Raw genomic sequence first — 15,701 nt, forward strand, 5'->3', positions numbered from 1 at the left:
CCCATATCGTTCTCTACGCCGTCTGGGGTATATACTGCATACACCGTGTAAGCTGCCCCCATATCGTTCTCTACACCGTCTGGGGTATATACTGCGTACACCGTGTAAGCTGCCCCCATATCGTTCTCTACGCCGTCTGGGGTATATACTGCATACACCGTGTGAGCTGCCCCCATATCGTTCTCTACACCGTCTGGGGTATATACTGCATACACCGTGTAAGCTGCCCCCTTATCGTTCTCTACACCGTCTGGGGTATATACTGCATACACCGTGTGAGCTGCCCCCATATCGTTCTCTACACCGTCTGGGGTATATACTGCGTACACCGTGTAAGCTGCCCCCATATCGTTCTCTACGCCGTCTGGGGTATATACTGCATACACCGTGTAAGCTGCCCCCATATCGTTCTCTACACCGTCTGGGGTATATACTGCATACACCGTGTAAGCTGCCCCCATATCGTTCTCTACACCGTCTGGGGTATATACTGCATACACCGTGTAAGCTGCCCCCATATCGTTCTCTACACCGTCTGGGGTATATACTGCATACACCGTGTAAGCTGCCCCCATATCGTTCTCTACGCCGTCTGGGGTATATACTGCGTACACCGTGTAAGCTGCCCCCATATCGTTCTCTACGCCGTCTGGGGTATATACTGTTTACACCGTGTAAGCTGCCCCCATATCGTTCTCTACGCCGTCTGGGGTATATACTGTTTACACCGTGTAAGCTGCCCCCTTATCGTTCTCTACACCGTCTGGGGTATATACTGCATACACCGTGTAAGCTGCCCCCATATCGTTCTCTACGCCGTCTGGGGTATATACTGCGTACACCGTGTAAGCTGCCCCCATATCGTTCTCTACGCCGTCTGGGGTATATACTGTTTACACCGTGTAAGCTGCCCCCATATCGTTCTCTACACCGTCTGGGGTATATACTGCGTACACCGTGTAAGCTGCCCCCATATCGTTCTCTACACCGTCTGGGGTATATACTGCGTACACCGTGTAAGCTGCCCCCATATCGTTCTCTACGCCGTCTGGGGTATATACTGCGTACACCGTGTAAGCTGCCCCCATATCGTTCTCTACGCCGTCTGGGGTATATACTGTTTACACGGTATATACTGCATAGATATCTGAGGCTGGGGATAGAGGAGGAATCCACAACCCCAAAACCACCTCTTCCGTTTCCTCTAATTAATTGTTAATAAAGTTTTACAGATACAGGCCTTCGATTCTGGGCGTGGTCAGCATTGATTGACGTGAGGGGTTGTCCCTCCTGAAGCTCTGTTAAACAATTGCCTTTCCTATTGGCTGGAAAAGTAGCGTAATCCGGGTTGTTTGGCCAAATTCTGACGTCACGAGGAAAGCGTGAAAATAATACAACATCAGCCAATCATATCGCCAGCAGGACATAGGCGGACCCGTAGTGTTAGGAGTGACAGATGGAAGGACCAATCGGAGTCTGGAATCCCCCCACTGCACTCAGCGAGGGAGAGTGAGCGAACCTGACAGGGATAGTCTGAGTAAAAAGTGAGTGACTCGCGGGGTGGGACGCAAGGGGTTGTGAGTGACCCACGGAGGGGTAAGTGTCATAGTGTGGGTGAAACATGGGTGAGTGAGTGTCAGTGTCTGAGTGACAGGCAGGGGTTGTGAGTGACCCACGGGAGGGGGTGAGTGACCCACGGGAGGGGGTGAGTGACCCACGGGAGGGGGTGAGTGTCAGAGTCTAGGTGAAACATGGAGGGGGTGAGTGTGAGTGACACAAGGAGGTTGTGAGCGTCGGCGAAGTGTAGAGATGACACACAGACGCTGAGTGATGGTGTAGCTGAGTGTGAGTGCACGTTGCTGAAGCACTTTATTTTGTAATTGAAACAGGAAGTCTGTGGACCCCCCATGACCATGGAGGAGCCGGCAGGACGTGGGGTGAGTTTGTGGGGTGACTCGAAGGGGAAAGGGCAGAGTGCCAGGGGCATTGCACGGTGGTGGCCGGGGTAAGAGTGGGCTCTGAGGGCCCCGGTGCTGGGTGGCAGGGGCATTGCACGGTGGTGGCCTGGGTAAGAGTGGGCTCTGAGGGCCCCGGTGCTGGGTGGCAGGGGCATTGCACGGTGGTGGCCGGGGTAAGAGTGGGCTCTGAGGGCCCTGGTGCTGGGTGGCAAGGGCATTGCACGGTGGTGGCCTGGGTAAGAGTGGGCTCTGAGGGCCCCGGTGCTGGTTGGCAAGGGCATTGCACGGTGGTGGCCTGGGTAAGAGTGGGCTCTGAGGGCCCTGGTGCTGGGTGGCAGGGGCATTGCACGGTGGTGGCCGGGGTAAGAGTGGGCTCTGAGGGCCCTGGTGCTGGGTGGCAGGGGCATTGCACGGTGGTGGCCGGGGTAAGAGTGGGCTCTGAGGGCCCCGGTGCTGGGTGGCAGAGGCATTGCACGGTGGTGGCCGGGGTGCTGGTTCTCCTTGGACCGCTAGGCGCTCTGACTTTGTGCCCTATTGCCCGGGTAACTGGCCACCCCGTGTAGGGACGCGAATCAGCTCAGTGTGCTGTTTGTGCCGGGAAAGCCACCCAACATATCCCGCGGCCGGCAGCAGATAGAGGGGGTTATCGGAGGGTAAATCTGGTTGTGCCACGAGCTGCCTCTTTCCCTGCAGACGATCGGCGAGCTCTTCCTGGCTCTTTATGAAATGGGTTTTGAGGAGTCGCAGGTTCAGGGCGCTCTGCGGGCCGGCTGTCTAGGGGTGCAGGACGCCGCCGACTGGTGAGTGCCGCGGATCTGTATGTTATATGTATACTGTCCGCATGTCGGGAGGGACAACTATCCCTGGTGTGGGGTCCTGGGGTCCACGAGCCTGAGATACCCCAACTCCACCATGTGTGGGCCCAGCAGCTACTGCATCAGGCTAGTGAAGTCCACTTGGTGGATCTTGGTGCGCTTCTTACTGGTGCCGGGGCAGATAGGGTATTTGTGCCCTGCCCCTTACTGGCCCTTGGGGGAGGGGTGTGTGGGAAGGCAGTGAATTTTTGTATTTTATGTGACAGGATTTTGCGGAGTGGGCAGCAGCGTGGCTCGTTACACATCCAACGCGAGGCAGACCCCGGAGCAGGAGCCGTGACAGCTTTCAATCCGCCGAGAGACAGAGGAACTGCCGGTGACGCCCCAGGTCAGACACCTGACAACGCTTAACTGACAAACCTACTGCCCAGGGTGCCGGGTGACGCAGGCGGGGTCTGCCCCTGCCGGGTGACGCAGGCGGGGTCTGCCCCATGCCACTGCCGGGTGATGCGGGATCTCTCACCATTTTCTTCTCGTGTCTGCAGCTGCTAGAGCGTCGCCAGAGCCCGGGGCCTGTCCACCAGCCATCTCCAGCAGAGCGCAGCACAGACGAGCGTACGAGGAGAAGCAGAGCGCCAGAGAGGCGGAGGAGGCGAAGGAAGAGAGACGCTGCAAGAAAAAGGTTAGACCTTTCACTGCGCAGCAAGGGCTCGCCCTGTATAAGCGTTCCGGCACATAGTAATGAGTCAGAGTAAAGCGCTGACACACGGAGTGCCGGACCGCAGAGGAGGCGAAATGCAGATGTGTGTTATACGCCGATAAATATGGTAGGTAAATCATCGAGATGCCGGCTCCCTGAATCACCGAGATGCCGGCGCCCTGTCTAATGTATAGGTAAATCATCGAGATGCCGGCGCCCTGTCTAATGTATAGGTAAATCATCGAGATGCCGGCGCCCTATCTAATGTATAGGTAAATCATCGAGATGCCGGCGCCCTGAATCACCGAGATGCCGGCACCCTGTGTAATGTATAGGTAAATCATCGAGATGCCGGCGCCCTGTCTAATGTATAGGTAAATCATCGAGATGCCGGCGCCCTGTCTAATGTATGGTTGTTCTCAGTTACGGACGTTCCTCGTTCTCTAGGATCGGGATCTCGTTCTCCAGCGTATTGCGGAGGATCGGCAGAAACTGCATGACCGGCAGCAGGTTAACGAGCCCCAAAGGGGTCAGAGTTCAGAGAGCAAAGGTCATCTGACAGATAATGGCTGCGCTCTAATGGTGAGTCGTGGGGTGCAAAGGGCCGCCGCTGCGGGTACATCGAGGAGCACGGAGGTGTGGGGGAGGGGATGCTATTAGAATTAGTTTTCCTTATTGTGCGCGGAATGTACCGGATTCCTCCTCCTTCCAGGTGCGTCTCCCCTCGGGAAGCTCCATCCGCTTGCGGTTTCCTGCGGACTGTCTCTTGCGGTCCGTCTGCGATCACCTGGAGTCCACGCAGCCGGCTCTGGCGCCCTGCAGCCTCCTGCAGACCTTTCCCACCAGACACTTCACTGAGGAGGACATGGAGCACAGCCTGCGCGACCTCGGCCTCACCCCTAATGCCGCTCTGTGTGTTCGCCACAAAGAGAAGCTTCTAGCAGAACCCGACCTGGAGCCCCCCGCATCGTCTCCTGAGCCCCCCGCATCGTCTCCGGCCCCCGTGGACACCATCTGCAGTCCCGATGAGCTCATGTCACAAGGACAGCGCCTCCTGCCTATTTTGGGTTCACCGGCTCACTCCGTGTCCCCCAACGTCCTAATGAGAGACGGGCCGCTTCCCTCCCCGCAGCACTCATGGGGTAAGGAGACAGACCGGCCGCGGGGAGACGTCTCGTAGACCACCGCTGATCTTTATGGTTCCTTTGCAGGTCGAGGGCAGAGCTTGGTGAGTCAGGAGCAAGTTAGACCCGAGGGAGAGCCGGGTGCCCCGGGAGGTAAAATATAAAACACTGTGACCGGCCCCTCCCAGTGCAGGGCGACACAGACACAAGGAATTTATGGGACACTGGCCCCTCCCAGTGCAGGGCGACAGACACAAGGAATTTATGGGACACTGGCCCCTCCCAGTGCAGGGCGACAGACACAAGGAATTTATGGGACATTGGCCCCTCCCAGCGAAGGGCGACACAGACACAAGGAATTTATGGGACACTGGCCCCTCCCAGTGCAGGGCAACAGACACAAGGAATTTATGGGACATTGGCCCCTCCCAGTGCAGGGTGACACAGACAAAGGGAATTTATGGGACATTGGCCCCTCCCAGTGCAGGGTGACACAAAGGGAATTTATGGGACATTGGCCCCTCCCACTGCAGGAGTTTACCCCACCCACTGACTCATTCAGAGGAAGTTGTTGCTCTCGCTCTGTTTTCAGACGTTGATTTGATTCCATCGGGTTCCAGATCGCCCGGCTCGGGATCCCACCGCTGGCCCTCTAATGGAGTGAGGCTCCGGTGAGTAGCTTGTTAGTATAAGTGCTCTTTTTGCAGCCTGTGATGTGCGGTCTCTGCGTCTCGGTGCTGCGTGTGATGTGCGGTCTCTGCGTCTCGGTGCTGCGTGTGATGTGCGGTCTCTGCGTCTCGGTGCTGCGTGTGATGTGCGGTCTCTGCGTCTCGGTGCTGCGTGTGATGTGCGGTCTCTGCGTCTCGGTGCTGCGTGTGATGTGCGGTCTCTGCGTCTCGGTGCTGCGTGTGATGTGCGGTCTCTGCGTCCCGGTGCTGCGTGTGATGTGCGGTCTCTGCGTCTCGGTGCTGCGTGTGATGTGCGGTCTCTGCGTCCCGGTGCTGCGTGTGATGTGCGGTCTCTGCGTCTCGGTGCTGCGTGTGATGTGCGGTCTCTGCGTCCCGGTGCTGCGTGTGATGTGCGGTCTCTGCGTCTCGGTGCTGCGTGTGATGTGCGGTCTCTGCGTCTCGGTGCTGCGTGTGATGTACGGTCTCTGCGTCTCGGTGCTGCGTGTGATGTGCGGTCTCTGTGTGTTGTGTGGTTGTGCGCGTGTTTTGTGCGGTCTCTGCGTCTCGGTGCTGCGTGTGATGTGCGGTCTCTGCGTCTCGGTGCTGCGTGTGATGTGCGGTCTCTGCGTCTCGGTGCTGCGTGTGATGTGCGGTCTCTGCGTCTCGGTGCTGCGTGTGTTTTGTGCGGTCTCTGCGTCTCGGTGCTGCGTGTGATGTGCGGTCTCTGCGTCCCGGTGCTGCGTGTGATGTGCGGTCTCTGCGTCTCGGTGCTGCGTGTGATGTGCGGTCTCTGCGTCTCGGTGCTGCGTGTGTTGTTCGGTCTCTGCGTCTTGGTGCTGCGTGTGATGTGCGGTCTCTGCGTCTCGGTGCTGCGTGTGATGTGCGGTCTCTGCGTCCCAGTGCTGCGTGTGATGTGCGGTCTCTGCGTCTCGGTGCTGCGTGTGATGTGCGGTCTCTGCGTCTCGGTGCTGCGTGTGATGTTCGGTCTCTGCGTCTCGGTGCTGCGTGTGATGTGCGGTCTCTGCGTCCCGGTGCTGCGTGAGATGTGCGGTCTCTGCGTCTCGGTGCTGCGTGTGATGTGCGGTCTCTGCGTCTCGGTGCTGCGTGTGATGTGCGGTCTCTGCGTCTCGGTGCTGCGTGTGTTGTTCGGTCTCTGCGTCTCGGTGCTGCGTGTGATGTGCGGTCTCTGCGTCCCGGTGCTGCGTGTTTTGTGCGGTCTCTGCGTCTCGGTGCTGCGTGTGATGTGCGGTCTCTGCGTCTCGGTGCTGCGTGTGATGTGCGGTCTCTGCGTCTCGGTGCTGCGTGTGTTGTTCGGTCTCTGCGTCTCGGTGCTGCGTGTGATGTGCGGTCTCTGCGTCTCGGTGCTGCGTGTGATGTGCGGTCTCTGCGTCTCGGTGCTGCGTGTGATGTGCGGTCTCTGCGTCTCGGTGCTGCGTGTGATGTGCGGTCTCTGCGTCTCGGTGCTGCGTGTGATGTGCGGTCTCTGCGTCTCGGTGCTGCGTGTGTGTTGTGTGGTTGTGCGCGTGTTTTGTGCGGTCTCTGCGTCTCGGTGCTGCGTGTGATGTGCGGTCTCTGCGTCTCGGTGCTGCGTGTGTTGTTCGGTCTCTGCGTCTCGGTGCTGCGTGTGATGTGCGGTCTCTGCGTCTCGGTGCTGCGTGTGATGTGCGGTCTCTGCGCCTCGGTGCTGCGTGTGTTTTGTGCGGTCTCTGCGTCTCGGTGCTGCGTGTGATGTGCGGTCTCTGCGTCTCGGTGCTACGTGTGATGTGCGGTCTCTGCGTCTCGGTGCTGCGTGTGATGTGCGGTCTCTGCGTCTCGGTGCTGCGTGTGTGTTGTGTGGTTGCTGCGCGTGTTTTGTGCGGTCTCTGCGTCTCGGTGCTGCGTGTGATGTGCGGTCTCTGCGTCTCGGTGCTGCGTGTGATGTGCGGTCTCTGCGTCTCGGTGCTGCGTGTGTTGTTCGGTCTCTGCGTCTCGGTGCTGCGTGTGATGTGCGGTCTCTGCGTCCCGGTGCTGCGTGTGATGTGCGGTCTCTGCGTCTCGGGGCTGCGTGTGATGTGCGGTCTCTGCGTCTCGGTGCTGCGTGTGTTGTTCGGTCTCTGCGTCTCGGTGCTGCGTGTGATGTGCGGTCTCTGCGTCTCGGTGCTGCGTGTGATGTGCGGTCTCTGCGTCTCGGTGCTGCGTGTGATGTGCGGTCTCTGCGTCACGGGGCTGCGTGTGATGTGCGGTCTCTGCGTCTCGGTGCTGCGTGTGTTGTTCGGTCTCTGCGTCTCGGTGCTGCGTGTGATGTGCGGTCTCTGCGTCTCGGTGCTGCGTGTGATGTGCGGTCTCTGCGTCTCGGTGCTGCGTGTGATGTGCGGTCTCTGCGTCTCGGTGCTGCGTGTGATGTGCGGTCTCTGCGTCTCGGTGCTGCGTGTGATGTGCGGTCTCTGCGTCTCGGTGCTGCGTGTGATGTGCGGTCTCTGCGTCTCGGTGCTGCGTGTGATGTGCGGTCTCTGCGTCTCGGTGCTGCGTGTGATGTGCGGTCTCTGCGTCCCGGTGCTGCGTGTGATGTGCGGTCTCTGCGTCTCGGTGCTGCGTGTGATGTGCGGTCTCTGCGTCCCGGTGCTGCGTGTGATGTGCGGTCTCTGCGTCTCGGTGCTGCGTGTGATGTGCGGTCTCTGCGTCTCGGTGCTGCGTGTGATGTGCGGTCTCTGCGTCTCGGTGCTGCGTGTGATGTGCGGTCTCTGCGTCTCGGTGCTGCGTGTGTTTTGTGCGGTCTCTGCGTCTCGGTGCTGCGTGTGATGTGCGGTCTCTGCGTCTCGGTGCTGCGTGTGTTGTTCGGTCTCTGCGTCTCGGTGCTGCGTGTGATGTGCGGTCTCTGCGTCTCGGTGCTGCGTGTGATGTGCGGTCTCTGCGTCTCGGTGCTGCGTGTGTTTTGTGCGGTCTCTGCGTCCCAGTGCTGCGTGTGATGTGCGGTCTCTGCGTCTCGGTGCTGCGTGTGATGTGCGGTCTCTGCGTCTCGGTGCTGCGTGTGATGTGCGGTCTCTGCGTCTCGGTGCTGCGTGTGTTTTGTGCGGTCTCTGCGTCTCGGTGCTGCGTGTGATGTGCGGTCTCTGCGTCTCGGTGCTGCGTGTGATGTGCGGTCTCTGCGTCTCGGTGCTGCGTGTGATGTGCGGTCTCTGCGTCTCGGTGCTGCGTGTGATGTGCGGTCTCTGCGTCTCGGTGCTGCGTGTGATGTGCGGTCTCTGCGTCTCGGTGCTGCGTGTGATGTGCGGTCTCTGCGTCTCGGTGCTGCGTGTGATGTGCGGTCTCTGCGTCTCGGTGCTGCGTGTGATGTGCGGTCTCTGCGTCTCGGTGCTGCGTGTGATGTGCGGTCTCTGCGTCTCGGTGCTGCGTGTGATGTGCGGTCTCTGCGTCTCGGTGCTGCGTGTGATGTGCGGTCTCTGCGTCTCGGTGCTGCGCGTGTTTTGTGCGGTCTCTGCGTCTCGGTGCTGCGTGTGATGTGCGGTCTCTGCGTCTCGGTGCTGCGTGTGATGTGCGGTCTCTGCGTCTCGGTGCTGCGTGTGTTTTGTGCGGTCTCTGCGTCTCGGTGCTGCGTGTGTTTTGTGCGGTCTCTGCGTCTCGGTGCTGCGTGTGATGTGCGGTCTCTGCGTCTCGGTGCTGCGTGTGATGTGCGGTCTCTGCGTCTCGGTGCTGCGTGTGTTTTGTGTGTTCGGTGTAATGTTTTACTGCTGTCTCCTCAGACCGTCGGATGAGAGCGGTGACTCTGTGGCCCCGGCCTCCTCCCCGTCTCTGGAGGGCCCCCCAAGCGTCAGGGCGCGAGTGGCTGCGGAGCTTCGACAGGAGAGCGTGGAGCGGGAGCCGGCTGTCTGCAGAGTCTCCAGGCTGTCGGCCGTCCCCAGCTTACGCTGCCAGGCCCTGCAGGGTGCACTCGCTGTAATCACCGGTACTCTCCCCGTACTCCCCCCCCATCACACTTACCCTGTGCTACCCCTCATACTCCCAACCCCCCCATCTCACTTACCCTGTGCTACCCCTCATACTCCCAACCCCCCCATCTCACTTACCCTATTCTACCCCTCATACTCCCAACTCCCCCATCTCACTTACCCTGTGCTACCCCTCATACTCCCAACCCCCCATCTCACTTACCCTATTCTACCCCTCATACTCCCAACTCCCCCATCTCACTTACCCTGTGCTACCCCTCATACTCCCAACCACCCCCCCATATCACTTACCCTGTGCTACCCCTCATACTCCCAACCCCCCCCATATCACTTACCCTGTTCTACCCCTCTTACTCCCAACCACCCCCCCATATCACTTACCCTATGCTACCCCTCATACTCCCAACCCCCCATCTCACTTACCCTGTGCTACCCCTCATACTCCCAACCACCCCCCATCTCACTTACCCTATGCTACCCCTCATACTCCCAACCCCCCCATCTCACTTACCCTGTTCTACCCCTCATACTCCCAACCCCCATATCACTTACCCTGTGCTACCCCTCATACTCCCAACCCCCCCATCTCACTTACCCTGTGCTACCCCTCATACTCCCAACCACCCCCCATCTCACTTACCCTATGCTACCCCTCATACTCCCAACCCCCCCATCTCATTTACCCTGCTCTACCCCTCATACAACCTCCCGCTGCTGCCCCGCCACGTCACCATGCGAGAAGATAACCCTGTTCTGTGGCCACTTTGACTATGTGCTGCAAGATCCATGAAGGCTCCCCCCACTGCCACTTTATCACCCCGATGATTTTAATCTGTTCCCCTCCCCCACCCCGTTTTCTTTTAACCGTTTCTCCTCCTATGTCTCCCAGGGTAAGTTTAGCCTCCTCCTGTGTCACGCGTGTCCGTCTTTCCCTCAGCACCGACCCTGCAGTACTCGGGCTCGCTTTCCCGTCTGACCCCGGAGCTGGCAGAACTCCTCATCCATCACATGATCAAGGAGCGCGTCCTCCGGCCCCGGAACCTGGAGCTGTTTACAGGCAACCCGGTCCGCAGCATTACCCTCAACTGCTACCAGTACTGCACCAATGACCTCATCCGACATCTGCGGGGCTTCCCCAATCTGAGGATCCTCAGCCTGAGCGCCTGTACCCTGCTGACAGGTATCCGAGTGCGACCCGAGCGCCTGTGCCCTGCCGACGGGCGGCCCCAGCGCCGGTAACCTGTAACGGGTGTATATTGAGTGCACTCGGTGCGTTTGACTCTCACGGTTTCCTTTGTGTCTCTTCGCAGACGTGGCTCTGTCGGTGGCGCAGTATTTGCCGAAGCTGCAATATCTCAATCTCAGCTCCTGCACCAAACTTACAGAGTCCTGTCTGCTCTACCTGAGAGGTGAGTCTCTGCCTTCCTCGCTCATTTCCCTTTAAAGGGTTAAACCCACCAATTACTGACCCCTGGAATCATTTTCCGCTAATCTCCCCCGTTTCTTTTTTTACCCCAGTTTTAGTTTGTGCCCCAAAATGTTTTCAGCCATTTGTAAGATTATCTGAGCCCCCATCTACTAAACACTCAGTCTCCTTGGCATACTGCCTGTGGGGGGCAATAGAATGGCTCAGTCTTAATCACCTTGGGGGGGGGCAGTACATAGTACATTGACAGAGCAATAAATAATCGGGGTTCCCAGTGGGCCGCTCTGGCCCTAAGCGTGGGCAGAACACAGCACATGCAAGGAAAAGAACTGGGGGTGGGGTGACCCATAATATAATGGCATCATATTCTGCAGTGCTGTACAACAGGCACGCAGGTCACAGCAGTCCCCTGCTCAGAGGAGCTTATAGAGTTCTTTAAGAAACTGTTACTCTTATTGTCGCGCTCAGTCTGTCTGTCCGTCCATCTCCAGATCTGAAGCACTTGTCGCACCTTGTCCTGGATCAGACCAAAGTGAGCGATGCTGGAATGTGTGATTTCCTGCTCTGCACTCGCTCTTCACTGACTCACCTGAGTGTAAATCAGACCGCTGTGACAGAACGCACCCTGAGCCTGCTGGGCCACCGTACCCCCGACCTGCGAGTGCTAAGCATCAAACATACCCCGGTAAGTATAGCACCTCCTCACCTGCCACGGGAGGGGGTCTGAGGTCTCCTCGCCGTGTTTGGGATTACTGGAGCATCAATTACTTCTACCCCACCTGGGGGAATTGGATGCGGAGAGGTTCTGTCCTGTGTGTCCCCTCCGCTCACGTTCAGGGATGTCTCGGCCCATCTCCTGCTGACCTCTCACGGCCGTTGAAATGTCGGACATCTCTTGTGTTTCAGGTGTCGGACATCTCTCATCTGTGTGAGCTGAAGCAGCTGAACACTTTGCACTTAGACAGCACCCACGTTACAGAGCAGTCTCTCATGGCTGTCACATCTCTGTCTGAGCTCACAACTCTTACACTGTCAGGAGTGCAGTCTGTGACCTCGGACCGAGTGCTGGCACTTCTGTCAGGTGAGTGTCCGCTCCATCTACCCATAAACCATCCCTGACTAGTGTGTTCGGTAATAATTCCCCTGCTGTCTGTCTGTGCCTTGCTCTCGAGGTCTCACACGCTCTTTTCTGTCTCCAGGGCTCCCGTTTAACGGTCTTGCTCTTTTTTGCAGGTCTCTCGCTCACACGGCTGGTGCTCCCTGGACGGCGCTGTCTCACACACCACGGTCTGTCCTTTCTCCAGCAGCTGAGTACACTTGTTGAGTTGGACCTGACTGATCACACTCACATCACAGACCAGGGTGTCCAGCATGTCTCCCACCTGCGCAGGTAAACCCGACACGGGGCCCGGAACCTTCAGTTGGTCTGAAAAGGTATTTGCTTGTAAAACAGGAATGTCACAGCGCCCCCCGAGAGTAACAGACACTAGAGCAGAGCGGTAGAAACTGCCTCTTACCTGTGGTACCCCAGTATGCACCAGGCTAGCCCACTGCCTGATTGGCTGGCAATGTTCGTAACGTTAAAATGCCCGAATTCCCAACACATGAAGCGATTTTTCCAACCCGTAGAATGTGTTTAAAGCTGTCATGTGATGTTAGATGTGCCCTCGGGGGCAGGGTCTTTAAAGCTGTCATGGAATGTTAGATGTGCCCTCGGGGGCAGCGTCTTTAAAGCTGTCATGTGATGTTAGATGTGCCCCAGGGGCGGGATCTCACGGTCTTCCCCCTCCGCAGACTGCAGGTCCTCTCCTTGTGTAACACGTCGGTGTCGGACGCCGGACTGGTCCATTTGCAGGGTCTGAGGCACCTGGAGGAGCTGAGTCTGGACCGTACTAAAGTGACCAGCAGAGGGGTGTCTCGGTGCATCCCACACCTGCCACACCTGCAGGTAAGATGCATGTGAGGCGCTCCAGCGCATTATTAGTGCTGCACGCTTACACGCTCTCCAGGCGGCATGCGTTACAAATGCGTTTATACCACGGGTGTGATTTATCTCCGTGTCCAGGTTCTGGGGCTCGCAGACACGGCTGTTGGGGATAATGTGTTAAAACTTGGCATCAGACGCTGCAAAAACCTGCTGAAGGTCAATCTCAGCCGGACACGGGTGACCAACAAGGGTAAGTGATCGCGCATGTGTGGGGGAGGGTTGGGGGTTAAAGGGGGTAATGTGACCGGTAGTTCATGGAGAGTCGCTGATACAAGGGTGGTCAGTGTTTGTTGTCACTGTACAGGAGAGCCTGCTGTGTGATGTGATGAGGGGGCCAGAGGTGTCTGCTGTGCAATGTGATGGGGGGCAGGAGAGCCTGCTGTGCAATGTGATGGGGGAGGGGGGGCGTCAGAGGTGTGTGCAATGTGATGGGGGTGCAGGAGAGCCTGCTGTGCGATGTGATGGGGGGTGTCAGAGGTGTGTGCGCAATGTGATGGCGGCAGCGGGAGGGCCTGCTGTGAGCCGGGTGCCGTATCTTGGGCCTGTTGTTGTACCAATCAGTGATCCTGACCTCACTAAATGCCAACTTCTCATTTCACGGAAGAGGAAACTTGCGCATTTTGTGTTATTTTTATGCTGTATTTCAGGGCTGCTCCTGCGCGGTTTCACTGCATGCCGTTCAGTCTCTTCTGTCTTTTAGGTCTCTGTTTTCTGAGAGAAGTTTCTATAGTGCAGATGAACCTGGACGGCACTGGCGTGACGGGGCAGGGGGTAGCTGACCTCATGTTGTCCTGCACTTCCATCCTAAGCATCCGGGCCAACAGCCTTCGCCTTATCCCTGCGCAAGAAATTTCCGACGAGGAGGACTAAGCCGCGTCTCCTGGCCTGTGGGCTTACGCTCTATATGAAGTAGCCGGCTCTGGCTTGAGTGTCGGACGCCTTAGTCGAAACTCCTTTAGCTAGGAGCTGGTTTTGAGGGCTCCGGTGCGACGGCGTCTGACCCCTGTAGTCTTCCATTAAAAGTGAGCTGCGTCTGGCCGGGGGGCCGCTGGTTGAAGTTTTGATTTGCGAGTGCAAGTCCTGCAACCCCCCCCCACTCCCAGGATGTGGTACTTCATCCCGCTTTTCAGGACTTCGCATCCTACGATTTAGGAATAATAACCCCCAGCGGTGCAGATTATAGAGAGTGGGGAGAGACACGATGCTTAGCGCCGGGTATTGCCTGCATTTGAGTGCAGAACGTGTGGAGTGGCGACGGACTCTTTAGTCTTACAAATTAGTACAGTTTAAAAAAAAAATAATGTAAAAGTTTTCAATATTTCTGCAAAAGTACATAATGGAGACCAGTATTTTACACCACGTCCTGTGTCCCGTCTTCTCTGTTTCTAATCAGAACAAAACACTAACGTATGCTGAAGCGCAGTACAATCAGAAGTCCGTGGCTAAGTGGCCGTTAGGAGGTGGTTCATAGTTTAATATTTACCGCCACAACAGTCCACAGTGAGGTGGAGAGGGGCCAGTGCAAGGCCGGAGACAGACAAGGTTCAATGCGATAAATGTAAAGTTGTGCATCTTGGGGAAAAGGAAGAAATGTGTAAATCAAGCCTTAAATGGGGCTGTGTTGAGAGATTATTAATCTTATTAATAAGAATAATTAGTAAACCAGGTAACAGTGCTCAGTGTCAAGCAGCTGTGGCAAGAGCCAGTCCGATCTTGCCCCTGTAACGGAAATACCCCGTCATGAATATGCAGAGCAAGTCTAAGTACTAAGGACGTTATGGGCAATTAAATTAATAGGAGGAATGGATCGCTTAGTTGTAGAGAGAGGCTGGAGAAGGGGGATTTGTTTGCATTAAAAAAGGCATTTTACAGGTGATATAATGTCATTATACAAAAAAACGTGAGCCAATAGCAGCTGCTCTCTGATGACCTGTTTATTAATAAGATTGTGCATAGAACAAGAGGACGTCCATTCAGAGTAAAAGGCAAAGAGATGCGGAATCCACTAGCCTATCCAATCCAATAGATGCCTTGAAGTGGGGACTGGGGAGTATGTAACATATAGCATGAGGAATATACAAGATATAACGGGTTATAAGGAGGGGATTAGTTATACGGCCGGAGAGTATATAATATATAATATGAGGAATATACAGGGTATAACGGGTTATAAGGACGGGATTAGTTATACGGCCGGAGAGTATATAATATATAATATGAGGAATATACAGGGATATAACGGGTTATAAGAACGGGATTAGTTATACGGCCAGAGAGTATATAATATATAATATGAGGAATATACAGGATATAACGGGTTATAAGGACGGGATTAGTTATACGGCCGAAGAGTATATAATATATAATATGAGGAATATACAGGATATAACGGGTTATAAGGACGGGATTAGTTATACAGCCGGAGAGTATACGATATATAATATGAGGAATACACAGGGATATAACGGGTTATAAGGACGGGATTAGTTATACGGCCGGAGAGTATATAATATATAATATGAGGAATATACAGGGATATAATGGGTTATAAGGACGGGATTAGTTATACGGCCGGAGAGTATATAATATAAAATATGAGGAATATACAGGATATAACGGGTTATAAGGACGGGATTAGTTATCCGGCCGTAGAGTATATAGTATGAGGAATATACAGGATATAACGCGTTATAAGGACGGGATTAGTTATACGGCCGGAGAGTATATAATATATAATAAGAGGAATACACAGGGATATAATGGGTTATAAGCACGGGATTAGTTATATGGCCGGAGAGTATATAATATATAATATCAGGAATATACAGGGATATAACGGGTTATAAGGACGGGATTAGTTATATGGGCCGGAGAGTATATAATGTATAATATGAGGAATATACAGGGATATAACGGGTTATAAGGACAGGATTAGTTATACGGCCGGAGAGTATATAATATATAATATGAGGAATATACAGGGATATAACGGGTTATAAGGACGGGATTAGTTATACGGGGGAGAGTATATAATATATAATATGAGGAATATACAGGGATATAACGGGTTATAAGGACAGGATTAGTTATACGGCCG

At 55.6% G+C, this 15,701-nt stretch overlaps 1 protein-coding gene across 1 annotated transcript; it reads left to right on the forward strand.

The window, feature by feature from the left end:
* The first annotated feature begins 1,585 nt into the window (after positions 1–1,585).
* LOC128496777 (uncharacterized) lies at positions 1,586–13,905 on the forward strand. Its single transcript, XM_053466567.1, has 18 exons — positions 1,586–1,596; positions 1,890–1,937; positions 2,652–2,758; positions 3,040–3,161; positions 3,319–3,455; positions 3,921–4,055; positions 4,186–4,615; positions 4,685–4,750; positions 5,190–5,268; positions 8,985–9,187; positions 10,129–10,371; positions 10,502–10,600; positions 11,109–11,302; positions 11,524–11,698; positions 11,851–12,007; positions 12,412–12,565; positions 12,683–12,794; positions 13,305–13,905. The coding sequence occupies exons 2-18, from the start codon at positions 1,908–1,910 to the stop codon at positions 13,472–13,474; spliced, it is 2,613 nt and encodes an 870-aa protein (XP_053322542.1). The 5' UTR covers positions 1,586–1,596; positions 1,890–1,907; the 3' UTR covers positions 13,475–13,905.
* The last annotated feature ends 1,796 nt before the right edge of the window (positions 13,906–15,701 follow it).

Source organism: Spea bombifrons, chromosome 5, assembly GCF_027358695.1.
Source record: "Spea bombifrons isolate aSpeBom1 chromosome 5, aSpeBom1.2.pri, whole genome shotgun sequence".
Taxonomy (NCBI): domain Eukaryota; kingdom Metazoa; phylum Chordata; class Amphibia; order Anura; family Pelobatidae; genus Spea; species Spea bombifrons.

Coding starts and splice junctions, on each gene's coding strand:
- LOC128496777 (XM_053466567.1), top strand. CDS start 1,908: ATGACCATGGAGGAGCCGGCAGGACGTGGG. Junction 2,759..3,039: donor GTGCAGGACGCCGCCGACTG/GTGAGTGCCGCG, acceptor TTTATGTGACAG/GATTTTGCGGAGTGGGCAGC. Junction 11,303..11,523: donor TAAGCATCAAACATACCCCG/GTAAGTATAGCA, acceptor CTTGTGTTTCAG/GTGTCGGACATCTCTCATCT.